Source organism: Drosophila eugracilis, unplaced genomic scaffold (genome assembly GCF_018153835.1).
Source record: "Drosophila eugracilis isolate 14026-0451.02 unplaced genomic scaffold, ASM1815383v1 contig_2154, whole genome shotgun sequence".
Lineage (NCBI taxonomy): Eukaryota > Metazoa > Arthropoda > Insecta > Diptera > Drosophilidae > Drosophila > Drosophila eugracilis.
Window position 1 is genome coordinate 435487 of NW_024573038.1, and position 21446 is coordinate 456932.

General features: G+C 42.3%; 5 protein-coding genes across 6 annotated transcripts; 2 read left to right on the forward strand and 3 right to left on the reverse strand.

Annotated features, from left to right (window-relative positions):
* Positions 1–10347: 10347 nt before the first annotated feature.
* Positions 10348–10968, reverse strand: LOC108116743. Its single transcript, XM_017228761.2, has one exon. The coding sequence runs from the start codon at positions 10739–10741 to the stop codon at positions 10388–10390; it is 354 nt and encodes a 117-aa protein (XP_017084250.1). The 5' UTR covers positions 10742–10968; the 3' UTR covers positions 10348–10387.
* Positions 10969–11713: 745 nt separating this feature from the next.
* On the reverse strand, positions 11714–13710 carry LOC108116787 (protein new-glue 1-like). 2 transcript variants are annotated; one of them, XM_017228836.2, is made up of 2 exons: positions 13617–13704; positions 11714–12138 (listed from the first exon to the last, which is right to left on the reverse strand). In XM_017228836.2, the coding sequence occupies exons 1-2, from the start codon at positions 13692–13694 to the stop codon at positions 11857–11859; spliced, it is 360 nt and encodes a 119-aa protein (XP_017084325.1). In that variant the 5' UTR covers positions 13695–13704; the 3' UTR covers positions 11714–11856. The 2 variants fall into 2 exon arrangements, with proteins under 2 accessions (XP_017084325.1, XP_017084324.2); XM_017228835.2 differs by lacking the exon at positions 11714–12138 and having other exon boundaries at positions 13162–13710.
* Positions 13711–14788: 1078 nt separating this feature from the next.
* Positions 14789–15297, reverse strand: LOC121530000 (putative uncharacterized protein DDB_G0271974). Its single transcript, XM_041818287.1, has one exon. The coding sequence runs from the start codon at positions 15263–15265 to the stop codon at positions 14888–14890; it is 378 nt and encodes a 125-aa protein (XP_041674221.1). The 5' UTR covers positions 15266–15297; the 3' UTR covers positions 14789–14887.
* Positions 15298–15534: 237 nt separating this feature from the next.
* Positions 15535–16092, forward strand: LOC121529984 (protein new-glue 3-like). Its single transcript, XM_041818214.1, has one exon. The coding sequence runs from the start codon at positions 15566–15568 to the stop codon at positions 15920–15922; it is 357 nt and encodes a 118-aa protein (XP_041674148.1). The 5' UTR covers positions 15535–15565; the 3' UTR covers positions 15923–16092.
* A 950-nt stretch (positions 16093–17042) lies between these two features.
* LOC108116789 (protein new-glue 1-like) lies at positions 17043–17489 on the forward strand. The gene has a single exon (XM_017228838.2). The coding sequence runs from the start codon at positions 17058–17060 to the stop codon at positions 17394–17396; it is 339 nt and encodes a 112-aa protein (XP_017084327.1). The 5' UTR covers positions 17043–17057; the 3' UTR covers positions 17397–17489.
* The last annotated feature ends 3957 nt before the right edge of the window (positions 17490–21446 follow it).

Consider the following 21446-nt stretch of genomic DNA (forward strand, 5'->3'; position numbering starts at 1 on the left):
CAACGCAAATTAAAATTAACTTAATTTCAGGCAGCTCGACATCACGGCCAGTCCATCGTATTCGCATGCTGGTTTCCATGACGCTTAATGCCAATCATATAGTCTAGTCTTTAAATTTTGATATCCTTTTGAGTATAATATACATTGGTATTATATTTAATTCATACTAGGTAGGATCTCTTGACTTAATAAGCTTAATTTCCACTATCTAGAGCTGTGCTCGTAATTTTATAAATTTCAACATTAACATTTACTTCTTAGTTTGATTCAGATTGACTTATAAGGCATATAGATTGGAGCTTTTAATCTCTCTTTGAATTAATTTTAATCATTTTAAACTCTACTCTTCAACCGAAAATATAAGTCTTTACCTTCTTTATATAGATGTTTGTCATCCTCCTCAGATCCCCAGATCCCCGGGTGTCGGCTGGGTCGGGCAGTGATTAAGTGCAACTAGCTCTGGTCACCGGACACCGGACATGTGACACCAGCTGGGCCACAATCCCGCGCTGAACTCGCCAGAGCTCATTTTTCTCCCAGCCAATGGCCAAGTTGGCAATTAAAGATATGTACATATATCGGTCTCTCGGCACTCAGTGCCTTTTCTGTGTTTTTTGTGGATATAAATTGTAGAAATAGGAAAAAACGTGCAACAGCTGTTTACCGCTTGGCCCGGATCGCGTACCCGTAGTGGTAATCTGGGCCGGAGGAGGAGGGCGAACTGGCGCATGCAAAGAGGTTGCCATTTTCACTTCTACGACTTTTCCAGAATTTATTTTCACACTCTCGAGGACAACTTTTGCAGGGGGCCAGATGGCCCCGGAGTGTTGCGTCCATCCTCCAGCTCGGCGACCTCCTCCAACTCCTGCTGCTCATGTGCCAGGTCCTTTTCCTTTTCGCAGGCGACTCCTCTAAGTATGTGAGTGTCGCAGTAGCCAAGACGCTGCCATGTTTCGCCTTGTCTGCTGCACTTTAATGGCTTCATATTTCCTGCAAAATTAGAGAAGTTACTTCTGCTTACATTCGAGTCGCTCTTGTCCCCGGTATCCAACTTGGCTTTTGGTTCTTTGTCTGTTGCGAACTTGGCTTTGTTGCAAGTTTCTCGCTGCTCATTATGACCGGGGCCACGCACACTCCCCGAGTCTACTCCATTAAACTGTAATTTTTGGCAACATTTTGGTTTGCATAAATCTTTGCCCAACTGCAGCCGGTCCTAGTCCGCATCCTGCCAGTCTCTGGTCTCTGGTGTCCTTGTGGCTCACGCTCGCTCATGTTTCAAGTTTATTAAAAAGTCCTCAACATATTATGGTTACTTAAACTATTAAAATAACAACGTCTGACTCCCTGCGTAAGTGTGGTCTGCTGTGATGTGAGGTATCCTCTGGGCTTACTGAGCCAGCCCGTCCTTTGCTTGAGTCCTGTGCCGCAGATAATGTGTAAATAATTCGAGTACCAACAATGGGAATTATTGCGAGTGGGACCGAGATATCCATCTACAAGGCCGGCAACCGCTCCAGGCCGGATGTGACACCTTTCTCCGGGCTAATCACAGGCAGTCCTTTTGTTCTGGCCTCCCACTTCGATTTCCATGTCACTCCTGATGGGGGGAAGAAGCCGCAAATCTGTACGAAGCTCATTTAGAAAGTTATTTGGCCAGTGGGAGGACCCAGAACAAGAACCTCAAATAAATAGAGGCGGATCTGGGAAAAGTGGCCGGGTGGTTCAGGAGAAGGAGAAGACGCCGCACAGAAAAACAAAACAACTGCAGTGTGATAAACAATGGAACGGTGGCAATCGGTTTTGCGGCAAGTGTTCTTTCCGACGGCTGCTGGGTTCTGCTGCTGGGTTCTTCCCGCTCTCGGGAAGCCCATGATGTAGGGGCGGCGATAAGGCCACGGACCGATGGCGATTGCGTCACAGAACAAATAACTTACCGAAAAAGCCGCAACAGCCCACAATCCTATGCACATCGGCAGGAACCAGTGACCGCTAATGTTTAGCCACATGTGGGGGAGGCGGGTGGACAAGGTCCACTTGCCAGGCTTTCGGAATTGCATTGTCAAACTATCTCTTAGGTGGTATGGAAATTTCTCCTGAGCAAAAAAAGGAAACCACCAGGGGCACCAGCTATCGAAGGAACATGTGTGGGAGTCCCCACATGCACATTCCCTTAGTTAATTTATTTTAATGTACAATTTTTATTAGGTTTTCTCCTGAATAATTAAAATAGTCATGGAAGGTAAGAAAATAATACGTGTATAGGTAAGCCTAAAATGTAGTCCTCGAAAGTACGACTGTAGGCACCAAAACACGTAGTAACAAAGCGCATCGACTTGTTTTTGTACAGAAAAATAAAAAGCGATGTAATTATAAGGCTGCCCCGTGTGTATGCATCTATCTAACTGCAGCATTAAGGTTAACCACACATTGTTTTTCTCAAACTTTTCAGGTTCCATTTCTATTTCTATTTCGCTGGTTTTAAATACAATTCGAAATATGTACAATACTTTCAAACATTTTAAAAGTTTATTTGCTTTGGCGACACTTTTTATTATTTGGTTTTTACTACTAACTACACTTTGTACTACGTAGAGTAGTAATATTCTCTGATGGAGGAATAATTGAAAAGGTTAGGCTGTGTAGTTTATTTTATTAAATATTGACTTGTACCTTTGAACTGAAAACTTTATTTTCAGCACAAATTTCCGTTAAATTTAGACTTTCTATAATATTAGAAAGTAAGGTCTTAATTTCAAAGCTCTGCCAACAAATGGCTTTAAATTACAGAAGTCCTTTTCTGTTGCTATCATAATTAGTTTGAAATTAACAGAGAAGCTAGCAAAAGAATGGGTATATGATAGTCGTGACACTCATTTAGAGCGTTTCGTTTTTAAATGTACGTCCTTTTCAGTGTTACATGCTTAAGTCATTGATTCCGAAGATCAGAAAGAGTCAATATCCTTTGCTTTGCTTCATCGATATTAATTGATAAGTTTTAATAATTTGGTAATATTTTAATACCTTTAGTTCGCATTACTAAATTATCTTCGTGCTTATGCCTGAGTACTGTCTGATATTTTAGGATTGTACAGTGAAGCACCATAAATCTTGAAAATAATCCTAGCTTTTCTAAATCAAAAGTCAGACAACTGTGTTTTTCCCTGTCACCAGCATACCCTACTCCCCCACGAAAGCGGAAGTCATGTCGTGCTGCAATAGATGCCGCCACCGGTCTCAGACAGTTTTTTCAAGGCAGAAGCACAGGGACCGGAGTTCAAGAACCAGGCACTCCGCACTAGTCACAGGCCTCGACGTCTCCAATTTTTCAAAGCGATTGCAACGTTTACCAAGTCGTACACAAAAGTGAAACGAGGTAGAGCGGAAGTGTTTTCCTGCTTTTCTTTCCCCGACTTTGTCGGCCTTTTTGTAGTGGGTGAAAGTCTTTTTAATTGAAGCGGCCTGGACACACACCGAACTGGATATTTTGAATTCAATGATGCGGCAGGCGGTCAACGCCTTTGACTGTCTGTACGAAGCTGGATCCTTCACAGGGACACCAGCTAGGCCAGCTATAGCAGTTTGAGAAAAAACGGACGAGACCGGGCGGAAGCAACTATGCCGTATATGTCATTAAAATTTACTACAATCTATTTTGCTTGCTAATTGGCACTTGGCCATGTCCTGCTGTGGCGCCCTTTGCCATTCCCAAGGTCCAGTTCGTCTTCTTCCGGGCCATAATCGTTACTTGCACCGGCAACTTCGGATGGGCAATTAGTGCCAAGCATAGGCTAAGAAAAGCAAGTGCAACTCAATCCCATCCAATGCTCCGTGGGCGTTTAATTACCTCCGTAACTGTGCTGGGTCTTAGCACTTGCATCCCGTGCAAGATCAAGGCATTAACGCAGCATGGCCCAGAAAACCATAAAAGCCACGTCATACTTTAAAGGCAAGTCAAAAGCAAGGCTAACGCGAACACCATAAATCCATTTAAAATGCGCATTAGCATATGTCAAGGGCGAGCTGAGCTTACGCCTCATCTTAGTCACTTCCCGTCGGTTTGTGGGGAAGCCCACTGAAGTCCTTGATGCACAGGCCTCCCACAGGACCCCATTACATTGGATCGCTAAATTGCTAATTACGCGGCGCCAGCTTCCGAGGGACCAGAACGAACGGAATGTGACTGCAGCACAATGAAAGCAGGCGAATGGACCTTTTGTGAGTGCGAAACTTATAAGAAAATATTTACAGAGCTCTTCAAAAACTCTGACTCATTAAAAATAGGCAAATGGCTAATGGAAAATTAAAGCCACTGTGCCAGCAAAGCTCAAGTCGTAGAAGTAAATAGACACGATCTGAAAATCAAGAAGAGGATGTATGGTCACTAGTAAGAACATTTTCTCAACTTATTTCTACTAAAATTAAAATTTCATCTACCATTATGAATTCTGCACTATGTTTATTAAAAAGGTCTTAAGAAGATGGGTATGACCATAATAAATAATAAAATATTAAATATTTAATTTTATAAAGTTATTGACTGCGTAATCATGGGGCAGTGATAGACGAATTTTATTGTTCCTTTCCGAACATGCCTAACCAAGTTAATTTTTATTGTGGTTAATTCTGTAATCTAGCTTTAAATAATATGGAATTGAACTTCAGAAAACACTTTGGTTTTTATTTTGAGACTAATGTCGGCGATCATCCATCGAGTGTTGGCCAAAACACGCAATGAAAAGCACAGTTACAAGCAATAACGTGACGGAACCCTCAACCGTTCTACTGACTTCCAATCGTGAGTTGGGTGATTGAAATGGCTTTGTCGGTTGCGAAGGGAGATTCGAGGACTCTGTCCGCCCGGTACTCCTTCACTGTTGTTGCAGCCAGCCATCCACCCAGCCAGGCTTCCAGCCAAGACCCGACAGCCAGCGCCGGCGATAAAATAAATTTGCATATGAATTGAGAATTAAGAACATTTTGCACATCGTGCATCGAGCTCCGCCTTATCTGCTCCCCCGTTGCCATCGGTTTAGGATTGGACTGGGACTGCATGGTGGGAGGGGGGAGTGTGGCTGTTGGCATTGTGGCTGCTGTTTGGCCTTTGAATTAGAGCCCACCCACACGTTCTGGACCCTCCCTGCGACTCGCTCTCTTCCGATATTCCTATCAGCATAGTGCGAATGGCTTATTTCCATGTTGCCTTTTTGGCCGCTTTTCGGAATTTGCATTTGGCCTTTTTGTACCATGATTTTTATGCGCCGTGCTCCCGGAAAAAGGGGAAAGAAAAACACCGAAACAGCAACCACTCGTTAGGCCATTGAAATTGAAAATGTTTTTCGACTGATGCGATAAGAATGGGCACATAGTGGAGAAATGATATTGGTTGGATAGGAGTCCGATTATGGTTTTGAGGCATCTCAAGTTCGGTAGTTCTTTGAACGGGTTAACTCGAATTTCGCCAAAATCATTGCCATGGGTAAAAAGAAGGAGAAATAATTGAAACAGGGCGAATCGGAATGTTTATACTAGTTTCTCGGAAGGTAAATGGTGTATTGTATTCTTTTAAAGTATGCAACAGGTAGAAGGAATATTCTTACTGGCTCAGTCGATCTAGCCTTGTCAGTCCTCCTGTCGAAGTGGTTCATAAAGGATTCATGTGCTTAATAAAACAAAACTGTAAAATAAATAATAAAATATTTTTAATTTGATATTGGAATTTGACTCGATTTAACTTGAAACACCTTCTCGTTCTGGCTTATATTTAATAACATATCTTGGTAATTTCCTTTTAGGATTACTTATTTTTCCATCACAAAATTATAGTTAACTTGAAGATAACTCTAAAACCTAGACCCCTGTACTGCCATTTCCCTGAAAGCTTAAGAGTAATTACCCTGGTGGAAAATTCCAACGGCAGGCATTTGGTATTTTGCGTGGGTTAAAAGGTAAAAATCATTATCAGTAATTAGCATTTTTCAGGATCAATTCATAAAAAAATCATTTTAATGAACAAATTATGGCTTTTATATCTCTTTGTTTTCAAGGAATTTATCGAAAAAGTGAGATTGGATTGGTAAGGGCCTCGACTGAGATTGTTCCTTCATTTCCGGTGACATAATGAGGTAAATTTCCTTCATAACTTCCTACTTTATGTTTTGATTTCCATTATAATTGGTATGCCATTACCTACTAACAAATTAGATGAATTCTGATTTAGTAAAAGTAATGGTTCAATTAATCCGTCTTAATACAGATTAAGACTATATATACACTATCAAGAGTATTGAACATATTCTCCTACGTGATGCTTACTTCTTTAACAAGTCCAATACAGTGTAGAATTTTACTGTAATGAGGTCATTAGTTTAAATCGATGTGAACTATTTAAAAACAACAAACTAAAGTTATATTTTTAATAATACCAGAACCAAGTGTGGAAGGGTTTTGCTTTAAATTAGATAAGAAATAGAATATTATTCATTGTTTGTTTAAAAAGGGCATCAGGAGGAATTAGTGTAAAGTATTTCCTGACTGTATGTCCACTGCAAATTGCCACCTCTATATGGACAGCATTCAGTGACTACGTAAAAGTAGATACGTAGGTGCCCGCGGGATATGCATTGGTAAACTTTTTGGCTTTCAAACACCCACAGCAATCGAACGCTTCGTTGTGTCTTTTTACGCTGCTTGTATTTGGGAACCGTTTGCAAAACTTTCGTCATGCTCATAAAATTGCTCGTTTAACTCATTTAACTTTTTGTGTTGGCTTTCGGGCTTTGAATGTGGGCGAGAGAGTGTTTTTTTTAGAAAGTTTGCATAAATTGCAGCAACAAGAAAAGTTAATAATGCCAGCAGGCAGGTCGAGCTGGGGTGACAATGAAAATAATTCAATTAAAACACTTTTGCCAGCTTTGGGTCCTCCGCCATCCACCCCTTAACCTCCAAAACTCCAACCCTTCCTGGCATGCATGTCAAGTTACAATTACGCCGAACCAAATTAACACGTAGACGGGGTGGAAGGCGGGAGGGGATGTGTGTGGATTGCCCGCGAGGCATTCTCTGCATAAACTTCCCACTACTGGGCGGTCCTTCTGCGGGCAGGATCCGTTTGCAATCCCCCTGCTCCTCCACCGCTTCTGGTCCTTTGAGCCAGTGCGACATCTATGCCATGTTTACTTTGCTACTTAGACTCATTGTTGTTGCTTAAAGCCGCAAAGCGGCATCGCTTTCAGGGAATTTAAATGTTCGGCCTGGCCAAGTCCCACAAACACTCGAAACCGCTACTACCCACTGCCCATGTGAGTGTTAAGTGTATTTTTTTAAGATTTGATTGGCTCGCCCAGGGATTAGGTTTCCGTGTCATGCTGATTTCGGATGGGCCAGTTCCTGCTGCTGGATCCGATCCAGTTTCATTTTCTGTTTTCTTTAATAACCCTTTGTCCTGTTTAGTCTTTTTAATTTAATTAACAATTAACGGATTTATCATAATCTAACTGATAAATGATTCTTCGTACAAGGACAGCTTTTAGCTTAAATACAAAAATAAAGCTTGAGAAAGGTTGGAAAGAATTTTAGTCTCGGTTTCTATTATGGTGAAATGTACTCTGATATATTTTGAACTTAAGAATTTTTGTCTTCCCTTTGATTTTAATAAATAACTTTTAGCCTTATAGAGGAGATATTTTGTCATTGAGATCAACTTCCACAATGGAGATCACATATAATAAAGCTTATGTAAGCCCTAATTGTTAGTATTTAGATTTAATTCCCAAGGGCATCTAAATCCAAAATCGAGTTTAATTGGGTCTCACTCCAATTGGTCGGCAATAACATTCCATTTTATGTCACTTAACCCTTTTATGCCGTAGTCGTGGTTTGTGATTTTGCAGTCATTTGGGTCCATAAAAATTGCTTTTCCATAATACTGAACGGGCCATATTAAAGGGCGTGAGAGCGGTAAAAAACACGAATTGATAGCGCACCGAGCTCATGCTCGTTAAAAATCAATCCCCCAGTGGGGGCATGTGGCAGGCCCAGCAAAGGTGTAGCTGTCTGCCCCATCACCCCACAAACCCATTGGTCAATATGCGCGACTATAAGTCTACATAAGCGCCGAAGCTGCCGTCATGCTGGGGATATCTTTTGGTATCTATGTATATTGTCTCTCTCTGTTGGGATTTCAGGCTTCGGGCTTCCAGGGTGTGCATATGTGTGTGTGTGTATCTGAATATATGGGAATTTGTTTTGTCATATTGCTGCACCCCTCATCCTTCTTTCACTATGTTCCCTACAGTTCAAGGCGGTACTTAAGTAACCGCCTAAAATCTTATGCTAATATTAAATTTTGGAAAGTGAGGGAACTATAAAAAGGGCAGTGCGGCGCCAAGTGAGATATAGGCTGTGGAAGACTTCCAACTTATATATGCAGGGCATACACAGGTCGCATATCAGCTGGACATTGTAAATTTTTTCAGTAATTCTGCATGGGAATCACCACAAACTGAGGCGCAATGAAGCGCAACATCCACGCGACGTTTCCAATCTACGCGGCATCTGTACAGCTGTATAGCTCTGACCATGTCCAGCGCTGTGACCGTGGCCATGACTCTAGCCCCCAAAAATGTGTCCAATGTAACGCCACAACAAAGAACGTTAATTGACGCCAAAATGCTTCTGGATAAAAAAGGCAAAAACTCCGATCGAAACTGAAAAGAGGCAAATCGCCAGCGAGGCGGAGCATCTGAAAAAAAACAAATTGTTCAGTCGGGCACAATTTGTGGCAGGACAGCAGTCCTGTGTCTTGGCGGAGTTTGGTTGGGTGAATTTAAATGTTTCTCTGCTCGACCCATCCCGAGTCCCCACCGAATTCGATCCCATCCGACCTGAGCCGCCCCAAACCAGGGGTTCAAGTGGCCGTATTAACCCTTGAGAGGTCACTTGGGTCCCGTCCTCTATTCATGGATAGCCCACTCCGACCTCCTCACTGAGTGGGCGTTGTTGAATCAGCACACGTGATTAATGGCCTTTAATTATGTCAAAGCGCGACGGAAGCCTCCGACCAGGCCCCGAGTGCAACGGTGCGCCGGTTAAACGCTTGACATTAAAAAATTGACACCGTTCGGGGTGAAATGTCGGCAACGTTTTGGCCTTCCTTCTCCTACCTCCCCATGGGCAACCCAATCCTGACCGATGTTTTTGCCTGTGACAACTGTCTGGCACACGTAACCGAGTTCCCTGCGAGTCTTTTGGGTCTGCCCCGTAACAAATTTAAAATACACATCCACACCCACACCCACACTCACACCCGCAGCCAGAAGCAACTCCTTTGGCCATTCGTTACCAAGCCGTGATTGTGTGTGGGCGTTTGTCTCGCTTGTCGCTTTTAATGAAAGCGTCATAAATTATGTCGCAGTTGACGAAAGCAACAGAGAAGCTCCCGTCTTCGTTCAGGTTGCGGGGTCACTTAGCATACTGCATGTGTACGGGTATGTCCATGCGAGCAACACATGTGAAGGACTTGATGAACTGCTGAAATGGCAGAGGATACCAAACGCTTTAAGTATGCATCGGACAGAGAGGCCGAGACCAGGACTAATTTTACCTATAAGGTTAATAGGAATAAGAAACGATAAAAGTTACTATGAGGTATATATATGTATACAAAATACTAAATGAATATTAGAAACATTTGTTTCTAATAAAAATAGCATTTAAAACTCCCAAAAATGGTTTAAAATCAGCCCAAATAGAGGCGAAAGAAAATGGACCAAAGTTTATTCTAAATTGCTTCAGGGAAACTGTTCCAAATTCTTTTTAAGGTGCATAATTAAAAATGTTTACAAGGCTATAGTTCTCCATCGACTTCGTTTATCTATTATAAATACTCAAACCCATTTTAAATACATCGCATCGGTCAAACTGTGTAACCCCAAGGACGACGTTCTTTTCAGTTGCACCTATGTCAGAGCCTTGTTGGGACTATTTCCGAGACTAACACATATAGATATTCTTGATCAGCTTTTCTTAATATTTAAATTCCATTCGAATTACTAATAATTACGTTTTTAAACTTATAAAAAAAATTATTTTTTAAAGGTGCAACAGTCACGTCTTTTCGACCTCATCAAAAGGTTTTTCTTTGGCCATTACTGGTCATATATTATAGAATGAATGTGAAAAGTACACGACGGGACTTAAAAGTAAATATTGGCCAGTTGTTAGGCCATCTAGTCTGGGAACCTATAACCACTTAGCCCGTTCATACTCTTATTTGCTTATGCACATAAGTCGATTTCAGAGACCATTTTCTTCAACCAACCAAAACGGCTATCTAAAATATGTTTCATATTTCTTTTTAACTAGAATTTACTTGACACAAAAAATCAACTTAGAATAGCACATACACTAGGTAGCTTATGTATATTGTAAAGAACAGTATATAGAGGTTGGTTTTCCCATCGGCTTTCAGCACCTGCCACACGTTATACTCCGTCCACTCCGATTTCGAAATGGTTTCATTAAAATCTTCCACATTTTGAGTCCTATCGGTCTTCAGGGCAACCTTTCTAGGTCTGGTAATCTGCAGCACCCGCTGAGTTGTTCGATGCTCTACGCCCGGTGACTTGATCGCCGGAAGGTGAGTGCTGCGAAGGCGATAGGGCGGACTTGTGGTGGCTAGGGAGACGAAGGTGCCTCTCTCAGAGATCAGAAGACCGAGCAGAATGATCCAGGCCAAAGACATGCCCAGCCTCGGATGTTGTTGGTTGCCAGCAGTCTGAGATCAACGGGAGAATGCTCTCTGCGGGATCGACGCTGCGCGTTATTATCGAAACAGTTAGTGAATGGCGGTTCTGTTTTCTGTTTGCACACCTCACAGGTGTTTTTCGAGATACGCTCGAACAGCTAACAGTTCTTTGGGAGCTCATATCTAAGCCATGCCTTGACCTTCCGAACTCTCGCATTCATTTCCCATTCAGTTTTCGATTACATGTGCCAGACGGCTGAGTCAAGGAAGGAGGTTTCAAATCCGAAAAATAGAAAAACTGGCCTCCTCGTTACTTTCAGCTGAACTTATATTGAAGCCAAAAAAGAGAACGGCCGCTTCCATCCTCTGCTTTTTGATAAATCAAATAATTACAAAAGTCGAGAGCAAGACTTCCCTTTGGTATTGCCGCAGCACAAAAACAGAACTTCAAAAAAAGTTTTGCCAAAAGGTGAGGCAGGCGAAAGTTTTGCCAACGAGCAAGAATTACATTTAGGCGCATTTAGGAGGCAGCTAGGTAAAAGGACGAGATCACAAGATCCGTGGCGACAGCTAGATAGACGAAATGCGTTCCGAGATTCTTAAAGCTGTTCCAGTCGCTTGAAGCATAAAATCATATTTGGCCACAAATTTAATGCAACCTCAGCGTCGGCGGCAAAACTTTTTTGCCAGCTCTGCAGGCCAAAACTTTCGCCTCGGTCGATGTAGAAAACGGCTTTCTGTCTGTCTCCCGTCCTACTGGATGCCCCGACATCCTTTGTACCAATTCGAGTTGCAGAACTCCAGCGAGGCGTGTGCAATGCGCCACAGCTTGGGTAGGCCTTCGAGCAGGCGCCGCTTTGATGAATTTGTTCATAAACGGGGCCACGCCGAGGATGCCGGGATGACAATGCCGAACATTTTAATTTCGTTCCATCTTTGGCATGGACAGAAAAAAATGCCTTCAAAGTGTTGGTAGCTTCAAATAGTAAATATTTATTTAATTATCTTATTTTGGAAAGTGTTAAATTGGGATTACAACTTCTACATTGTTATATATTATGCGAAATAAGGTATATAGTTAAGATAATAAAGAATATTATCTTTTTTTTGTCTTATCCTCGAAGCTGATTGATTAGGCGGCGCTGCCTCGCCAGGAGCTTCTTCATCTTGCGTTGCCTTTTCTCCTGGCGCTGCTTCCTCTCCTGGCGACGACGGCGCTCTCGGGCTAGTCGACGGCGGCGCTCCCTCCTGCGCCTCTTGGCCGCTGCCGACGAAGAGGACGACGATGAGGAGGTTGTCGTAGTTGTGGAGGAGGCGGTAGTGGTGGTAGTGGCAGACGAATCAGTGGTGGTGGTTGCAGAGGAGTCGGTGGTGGTTGTAGTCGAGTTCGAGGCCTGGCCCAGGTGGAGGCACAATAGCACGCCGAAGACAAGAGCGAATAGGAAACGCATTGTGATGTGTCTGATCTGGAACTTTGGGCTGGCTTATATACCAAATCTGGGGCAGAAATGAACTACGATGTAATCAATAAATATCTGGTTAGTGATCGACAGTCTGAAATGTTTGCACAGCTTCTCGTTTTCGACACTGGCTGCAGCATGATCTCAAATACTGTTGGGCCTTTAAGGTCGGGTGGGTTGAATGGAGGTCGACTTTTGTCAGAATGGGAGATTTTTCCCATATGGCAAACAGGTATTGGAATGTCTAAAAATTCCAATCTGTCTGCCCGCTTTGCCAGGATTAAAGCCGGACCATTTACTCTTCCATACTATCCGATAGGATACCCATCTTATAACACCACTGGGACTTCAGTCAAATCAAGATGCGCTTCTGTCTTTTTACCTCTGCTCTGACCTTGAGAAAATACTGGTTAAAGGGAATATTCAATTTTGGAAAAATGACACAGGGAGAAGCCATAAGCTTACCCTTTTCTAGTATAATGAGTAGTAGTATAATGAGTATAATGTATTCCTTGAAGAGTATGTAACTAGAGAGAAGTGTCTTTTGATATATATTTTGATATATATTTGATATGATCAGGATCAATAGCCGAGCCTATTAAGCCTTGTTCGTCAGTTGTCCGTCTGTCCATCCGCCTGAATTAACTATAAGATTTAAGGTACTATGAGAGATAAACAGATGGGATTAAGGATATAGAGTCTTGGGGTTTCTAGGCAGCTCAAGTTTCTTTCTGCATCTGGTCACCTAGAGTCGGGATGCTAAGAATGTTGGGAATGTGCGTACATATTCTAGAGATGCTAGCAAACCTCACGAATGATTCATCATTAGGCCACGCCCACTGACCTTTCTAATATGTTTAATGCTCCTCACGGACAGTGACGTAACTGGCAGTTAATAAACATGCCTTATATGATTCTGGCAATAAATGGCTGCAGTAAAATTGTTCAAGACGTCAATTTCTAACTTTATACTTGTATTTTTTTATTTAAGCTTGGCTAATCATGGACGTATTCAAAAAGTGATCTTTGCGACCATCAACAAAATATTTAATCGAACCAAGTAGTCAGCATTTTTCTTATTTTCAATTGCATTATTTGGCATCTAGGAAAGGCTTCCCAAGCTATCTTCATCCACGCAGCTTCTTGATCTCCTTGCGCTGGCTCTGCAGGCGATTGCGCAGCCTCTCAGTCTGGCGCTGCCTTCTGCGCTCCCGGCGCTGGCGCTCCCTGGCCAGTCGGCGGCGCCGTTCACGCCTTCGCCTCTTGGCTGCCTTCGAGGAAGACGACGATGAAGACGATGAGGAGGATGATGTGGTCGTGGTGGTGTCGGAGGAGGCGGTGGTGGTGGTGGTGGTGGTATCGGACGACTCAGTGGTGGTAGTGGTGGTAGTGCTTGAGCTCGAGGCCGAGGCCGAGGTTGTGCCACTGCCCTCCTGGACGAACAGGAGGCAGACGAGGACGGCGAGGACAAGTACGAACGAGAATCGCATGTTGAGTGTGTATGGGCTGCCAGATTAAAAGCGCTTTTATAGGTAGATATCCGTCAGGTTCTTGTATCTAACTTACTTGTATCTTACACTTTGCTTTCATCTATGTTTGCTCAGCTTTACACTTTATGTTGTTTTATTTTCATGGCCAAATATTATTTATTATTCTTTTTTAAACTTATTGTGTGTTCCACATACAAAAAACAATTAAAAGTTCGTCATACTTTTGTCTAAATATTTGTTGAGTTTAAATTAGATATTAAAAATAATTTTCTAAAATTCCATGACGTATTTATAAGTACGTAAGTATGTAAGTTTCGAGAAGCATTTAAGTTGTAATAATGCCCAAATAACTTTTTCAATCTTTCAGTTCCCTATATACCAATCTGACATGGCATACTAGGATAGTAATCACTCAAGAACAGAGTTTCTTCTTTTCTTCTTTTCTTCTTTTATTTTTAAATGAAAAAAATGTAATAATATAAATACATAAATATAATATATAAATGTAAGCCATAGGCTGGATCTTTGAATTATTATATGATCCACATACATTAATCAGAGTTCAGCGATTTTTGCTTTAAATTCTCTATTACATAATAAAAGCAATTAACGCAATAATAATAACACTTATTAATATAACCGTTATTCAAATTTAATACAACGAATAAATTTAACTGGGCTAGTTCCAAACGAGATGAAGAAGTTTTAAGATGCTTCTTAAGCTAAAATGAATTTGTATAATAATTAAAAATTAAAAAGGATTAAAACCCCAGGGAGTGTCATTTTTAAATAAAAGTACGGAGTGTACGAATTATCGCATTTTTATCATTAATATATTTTTTTTAAATCTCTATATTAGTTTTAGATATTTTGTTAAATGTTCGTGTCTATATGGCTGACTGCTTTATTTCAATTCTTAATTAAGCTTAAATTAATCCTGAACATGAATCTGTCATTTTTTATAACATTCTCCCTTGATTTAAGAGTAGGTAAGTTGAACAGTCGAGTTAAGTTCACTGATAAATTTTAGGCATAGCTGTCTGGATTGGGTTTACATTTTTTTTCCAGTTTTTAACAAAAATGTAAATGAAATGTTATTTTCAAATGTTCTTTATTTTTAGGAATAAAATATTGATAAAAAAAAAGATTCGAATTTCTTTGGTGTGGCAAGGCTCCTGGGCTCGAACAGGAATCTATCCCCGGCGGTTCTGGCGCCGTCTTTGCTGGCGCCTCTTACGTTGTTGCTGGCGACGACGCCTTTGGCGCTGTTGACGCTTGCGACGCTGACGAGCCAGGCGACGCCGGCGAGCGGCCGCCTTCCGACGCTTAGCAGCCGCGCTTGAGGACGAGGACGAGGTTGTGGTCGTGGCAGCCGTGGTCGTAGTGGTGGTGTCGCTTGAAGAAGAGGACGCCTCGGTCGTATCAGAAGACGAAGACGACGACGCGGTGGTGGATGTGTCTGAAGTGCTTGAAGTGGAGCTCTCGGTGCTCGAGGAAGTATCCCCGTAGCTCTGCTGGGCAAGCAGAAGGCAGCCGAGGACGGCGAAGAGCAAAACGAATGTGTAGCGCATTCTGATCGATTGTAATAAATTTATCGGAAGATCATTTATTTATACCAAATCTATGCAGGAAGCTAATTCGTCAACCGCCAGTGCCGAGTATGTCATGGGACCCATATTTCCATGGGTGGCTTACATTCATAACAGACTACATACTAGCAAAGTGTAAACGAAAAGCACTTCTGTAGCTCAATCTGAACAAACATCCCCAAATAAAAGCTAATAAGTCTGTTTACAAGCTTCTGGCCAGCAACCATCACCATATGCTATAAAAACCTGAGTAGTTGATCAATTTCATCAGAAACACTCAACATGCGATTCTCGTTCGTACTTGCCCTCGCCGTCCTCGTCTGCCTCCTGTTCGTCCAGGAGGGCAGTGGCACAACCTCGGCCTCGAGCTCAAGCACTACCACCACTACCACCACTGAGTCGTCCGATACCACCACCACCACCACCACCGCCTCCTCCGACACCACCACGACCACATCATCCTCCTCATCGTCTTCATCGTCGTCTTCCTCGAAGGCAGCCAAGAGGCGAAGGCGTGAACGGCGCCGCCGACTGGCCAGGGAGCGCCAGCGCCGGGAGCGCAGAAGGCAGCGCCAGACTGAGAGGCTGCGCAATCGCCTGCAGAGCCAGCGCAAGGAGATCAAGAAGCTGCGTGGATGAAGATAGCTTGGGAAGCCTTTCCTAGATGCCAAATAATGCAATTGAAAATAAGAAAAATGCTGACTACTTGGTTCGATTAAATATTTTGTTGATGGTCGCAAAGATCACTTTTTGAATACGTCCATGATTAGCCAAGCTTAAATAAAAAAATACAAGTATAAAGTTAGAAATTGACGTCTTGAACAATTTTACTGCAGCCATTTATTGCCAGAATCATATAAGGCATGTTTATTAACTGCCAGTTACGTCACTGTCCGTGAGGAGCATTAAACATATTAGAAAGGTCAGTGGGCGTGGCCTAATGATGAATCATTCGTGAGGTTTGCTAGCATCTCTAGAATATGTACGCACATTCCCAACATTCTTAGCATCCCGACTCTAGGTGACCAGATGCAGAAAGAAACTTGAGCTGCCTAGAAACTCCAAGACTCTACATCCTTAATCCCATCTGTTTATCTCTCATAGTACCTTAAATCTTATAGTTAATTCAGGCGGATGGACAGACGGACAACTGACGAACATGGCTTAATAGGCTCGGCTATTGATCCTGATCATATCAAATATATATTAAAATATATATCAAAAGACACTTCTTTCTAGTTACATACTCTTCAAGGAATACATTATACTCATTATACTACTACTCATTATACTAGAAAAGGGTAAGCATATGGCTTCTCCCTGTGTCATTTTTCCAAAATTGAATATTCCCTTTAACCAGTATTTTCTCAAGGTCAGAGCAGAGGTAAAAAGACAGAAGCGCATCTTGATTTGACTGAAGTCCCAGTGGTGTTATAAGACGGGTATCCTATCGGATAGTATGGAAGAGTAAATGGTCCGGCTTTAATCCTGGCAAAGCGGGCAGACAGATTGGAATTTTTACACATTCCAATACCTGTTGCCATATGGGAAAAATCTCCCATTCTGACAAAAGTCGACCTCCATTCAACCCATCCGACCTTAAAGGCCCAACAGTATTTGAGATCATGCTGCAGCCAGTGTCGAAAACGAGAAGCTGTGCAAACATTTCAGACTGTCGATCACTAACCAGATATTTATTGATTACATCGTAGTTCATTTCTGCCCCAGATTTGGTATATAAGCCAGCCCAAAGTTCCAGATCAGACACATCACAATGCGTTTCCTATTCGCTCTTGTCTTCGGCGTGCTATTGTGCCTCCACCTGGGCCAGGCCTCGAACTCGACTACAACCACCACCGACTCCTCTGCAACCACCACCACTGATTCGTCTGCCACTACCACCACTACCGCCTCCTCCACAACTACGACAACCTCCTCATCGTCGTCCTCTTCGTCGGCAGCGGCCAAGAGGCGCAGGAGGGAGCGCCGCCGTCGACTAGCCCGAGAGCGCCGTCGTCGCCAGGAGAGGAAGCAGCGCCAGGAGAAAAGGCAACGCAAGATGAAGAAGCTCCTGGCGAGGCAGCGCCGCCTAATTAACCAGCTCCGTGGGTAAATGGGAACTTTCGAAGTTGTTCTTGACAGTTAGCCGTTTATTACAAATAAAACAAGAGGAAACGCTATAGTCAAGTGCCGCGACTGTAAGATACCCGTTACTGATTTACACAATATTTAAATATTCATTTTGGTAGTGGTAATTCCCCAAGCGCCACCTATTGTTGGAGAAACCATGTTGATTAACTGACAGTGACGTCACTGCCCATGTGATGCCTTTAAACCTAAATTTCTTCATAAGTAGCGAAATAATGTTCCGTTTAGAAAAATCTTCGGTAGATCTATAGATATTAACAGAAATAAGTTATACAAGGTCAAACGAAGGCATTCATAATATGATTATAGACGTCACAGTTTTCCGCGTTTTGTGGGCGTTAGAGTGGGTGTGGCCTGATGAAAACTATTCCTAAGACCAACTTTCTAGCTCTTTTAGTTCCCCAGATTTTTGCATTTTTGATTTTCGGGTTTTGTTGGCGTTAGGGTAGGCATGGCTAGATGGAAAAAAAATTCGCATTTGGGGCATCATAAAAACCTACATGCTTAGTTCGAACGTTCTTTCACTTACCGAGTTACCGAGATACCAGGTTGTCTTGAAAATGCGAAAACCGTCTTTTAAGCTTGGTGGGCTTATGGGTGGGTGTGGGCCGATAATAGTACCACCAAAAGATGCGCTGGCATCCAAAGTTTATACCTTCTGAATTTTAACTTTCTAGCTCTAAATGTTCCCGAGATTTCAGCGATTTTAGTTTTTCGTGATTTGTGGGCGTTAGAGTGTGGCAGGATGCTGAAATAAACTTGCGCTGTCCCGGGACCTCAAGAATCTTCCTGGTTAATCTAAACTTTGTATCTGTTTTAGTTTCTGAGATCTCAGCGTTCATACGGACGGATGGACGGACAGACGGACACGGATCAATCGACTTCGCTATTGATCGTGATCAAGAATATATTTACTTTATAAGGTCGAAAATGCTTCCTTCTATCTGTTACATACTTTTCCACGAATCTAGTATACCCTTTTACTCTACGAGTATCGGGTATAAATACTGCTTTAGCATTATCAGATTATTGTTGCGATGTGTGGTCGAAAACTCTGGGAAGGGCATCGTTGGGATAATCTTTCTAAAGAGGAAATGTTTCCGAGCTTCAAGACGTTTTCATCGGCATGCCCCTCAACATCTACATATTCAATCAGTCAATCGGGGAATGTGCACGTTTCTGAGGCAGCAGACAATTGGCCCTATCCCAGGAGTTTATTATACCAGAGATTGAGCGCTTAAAAATGTTTTTCTTGTAGCCAAGCTCAGCAGTCAGCCAGCCCAGAATCAAATCAAATAAAATATTCATTTTGATCTTTGAACTGTGCATAAATGTGCTGCTGCCTGCCGAAGGGAAGGAGGGACCCGAGCCCCAAATACCAGATACTTAAACCCATTGGATGCGAATAGAGATTGTGATGTATGTGTGCTTATGTAATATATGCGGTTTGGCGAAGGCACGTCACCATATTCTTCGGGGTTTAATAAAGCCAACGATACTGTAAGGCCTTCATAATGTGGGTGTAGTGGGAGGACTCTTTTCTCGTTTGCATGGCTGCTGGCAAGCTGAATTGATTCTAGATTGGGGCTAAGAAGCAGTTAAGTTCAGTTAACAATGTTCTACTCCAAATTTGTTCCTTTCTACCCGTCTATGTAGCAGTTCTGTATTTACAAACCTTCAAGTCCGCCATCTCCAGCCTAAAGAAATTCCCTTAGAACTGGATTATCTGATTTGGTCGTTACAAAATTGAATTTCGGAAACTTCGCCCGCAGACTGGGCAGCAGTTGAGGAAAACGAAAAGAAATTAAATTCCGCCAGCCAAAGGTAAAATGCGTTTAGCATCGTTATTATATTTTCCGAGCCCCTGCCATCTGCCATCGATGTCAAATTCAAACCTCGAAAAAGAGGTTAATGTCTATGTTCCTTGACAGTATTTCTTTAGGTGCACAGTGGCGGAAATTAAGTATTTTCGTGGCAAAATCTAACTTTACCAGAAAAAAGTACACGCAGTATATCTGTTAGCAAATTGGTTAAGATAGTTTCTCTTCTTTCTATTCAAATTGATAAATACTTAAGTTATAAAAAGTTGGTGAATTGCTAAAGTGAGTTTGCTAAAATAAACAAATCGTTTCAAATACTAAGCTTGAAAGCCGATTTCGTTACTCATAAATGTTATTTTTATATTTTTTATTTGCTAGGCGCGACAGTGAGAGGCCTAACGCTAATTATTAGTCACCTGATCAGAGAGGTGGAGAGACTCGTAATTTAAGATAAACAGCAGGCACAAGGAGTAAATAAGCCTCAAAAGGAAATTTTGTAGACTGGTTTCAGGTGAGTGAGTATAATGATTTGAGCTCTCTATTGCGGGAAACAACGAAAACATAGTTTGGAAAGCTTCCCTGTGCCGCAACAGGGAATTTGCCTTGTAAGGGATTAGGTGCGCTGGAAATTTTAAGAAGTAAGCCCTGTAACAGGAGATTTATTGTCTCGAAAAGTAAAGCTCTGCAGCCAAAAGTCCCCCCACTTCCCCTGCCATAATCAAATAATTCAATAAACCGAGAGCAGAGGCAATAAGAGGAAAAAAGGGAAGTGGATGCCTAATAAGGTGGGGAATCTGTGATTTATACCCAGCTAGTGTGAAATGCTAAACCATTTTCTCAGCTGCTAGATATGTGAATGTCCTGTGTCCTTGTAGCAACAACTTAATGCGCAACAACAAGCAGCAGTGTTGTGACCAAAAGGAAACTCCTTTGACCAGCACCCAAGAGCAAAGCCATAAAAAAGAATATGTACATCCAGCTGGGAAAGAGACATGTTTTGTTTGGCTTTGTTTCCTTTTTTGTTTGTTAAACTAGAGACTCGAGGCTTCGAAATTGTTTAGCATGTCCTTTACTATTCAAACAATTTGCATATCCTTTTAGGGCAGCGAGTATACTTAAGACATCAACAACAACCATGGCAGAGGGCAAACAATCCTGGACTAGCAGGCATACCGACGCGACATCCAACCACAATCCAATGTCAGCTCAGGTATCCTGGTCGAAGAGTTGACAAGTATATAATACTCTATCATTTATATACTTTATATGTAATATGATATAATACTATAAAATAATGCTTTAGATTTTTATAACATGACAATGAAGGATATCAGTCAACGTTAATCTAATACAAGTATATCTTAATCTAAATCTTCAATAAAAGGAAATACTAGATAGACGATAATAACTAGTGCTGCAGCTGTGTTACCCAATGAAAGGATACTTTCAATCCGGAATAGAGCTTTATTTAACACTTTCGAGGCGAACGAGAATGCGTCGCTTTATTGTCAGAGGGCAGAATCGTGGGAATGGAAAGCTAAGGGGAGGGAGCAGACGAAACGTAGTCAAGTGAAAACTGACTACAGTCGAGTCCTTGGTGCCATTCCAGGTCCTCTGGCATCGACGCTCTCCCTGACCAGTTGCCAGCCATAATATTTATGCGCAGACGTTGCTCAATAAGCTGCTCAAGGATTTATTAGCCAAATGGGAAGATTTGACTGGCTGGCTGGAGTGCCATTCGGCTGCGCTGTTGGGTTCTGTGGCATATGTGCGTCTTGCATCATCACTGAGAGAAATATTCAGTACCCGTTCGCAGAATACCAAACTGAATGGGAATATTGTTGGACAGTGCGACAACTGGGATGCCGTATTAGACAAATTCTCATCGCTGGGCTGAGTCGCAGCCAACTTATTGATGAATGTTTTCAAAACGTTAGCATTGAATGGCAATTTTTCAAGATTTACTGAGCAGCAATCAGATCGGGGCCAACCCTTTGGGCCACTGGTCTGCTTTGGGCGAGGTAAGGTGGCCCAGCTGGGAGACTGGGACAATGAATTTTCTTAGACCGGGGTGCTTCCTGAGCAGCGAGGCGTTTGGTCGTTTTGTGTGCCCGCCTAATGGAGCTTAAATGGCCGCTGGCTTGACCCCTGAACTTTTTCTTGGCTGGGATAAAGTTTCCTGAGTTTAACAAAGT

Bases quoted from the DNA above. Each gene is read 5' to 3' on its own strand.
- LOC108116787 (XM_017228835.2), bottom strand. From the start codon at position 13,694: ATGCGATTCTCGTTCGTACTTGTCCTCGCCGTCCTCGTCTGCCTCCTG.
- LOC121529984 (XM_041818214.1), top strand. From the start codon at position 15,566: ATGCGATTCTCGTTCGTACTTGCCCTCGCCGTCCTCGTCTGCCTCCTG.
- LOC121530000 (XM_041818287.1), bottom strand. From the start codon at position 15,265: ATGCGCTACACATTCGTTTTGCTCTTCGCCGTCCTCGGCTGCCTTCTG.
- LOC108116789 (XM_017228838.2), top strand. From the start codon at position 17,058: ATGCGTTTCCTATTCGCTCTTGTCTTCGGCGTGCTATTGTGCCTCCAC.
- LOC108116743 (XM_017228761.2), bottom strand. From the start codon at position 10,741: ATGTCTTTGGCCTGGATCATTCTGCTCGGTCTTCTGATCTCTGAGAGA.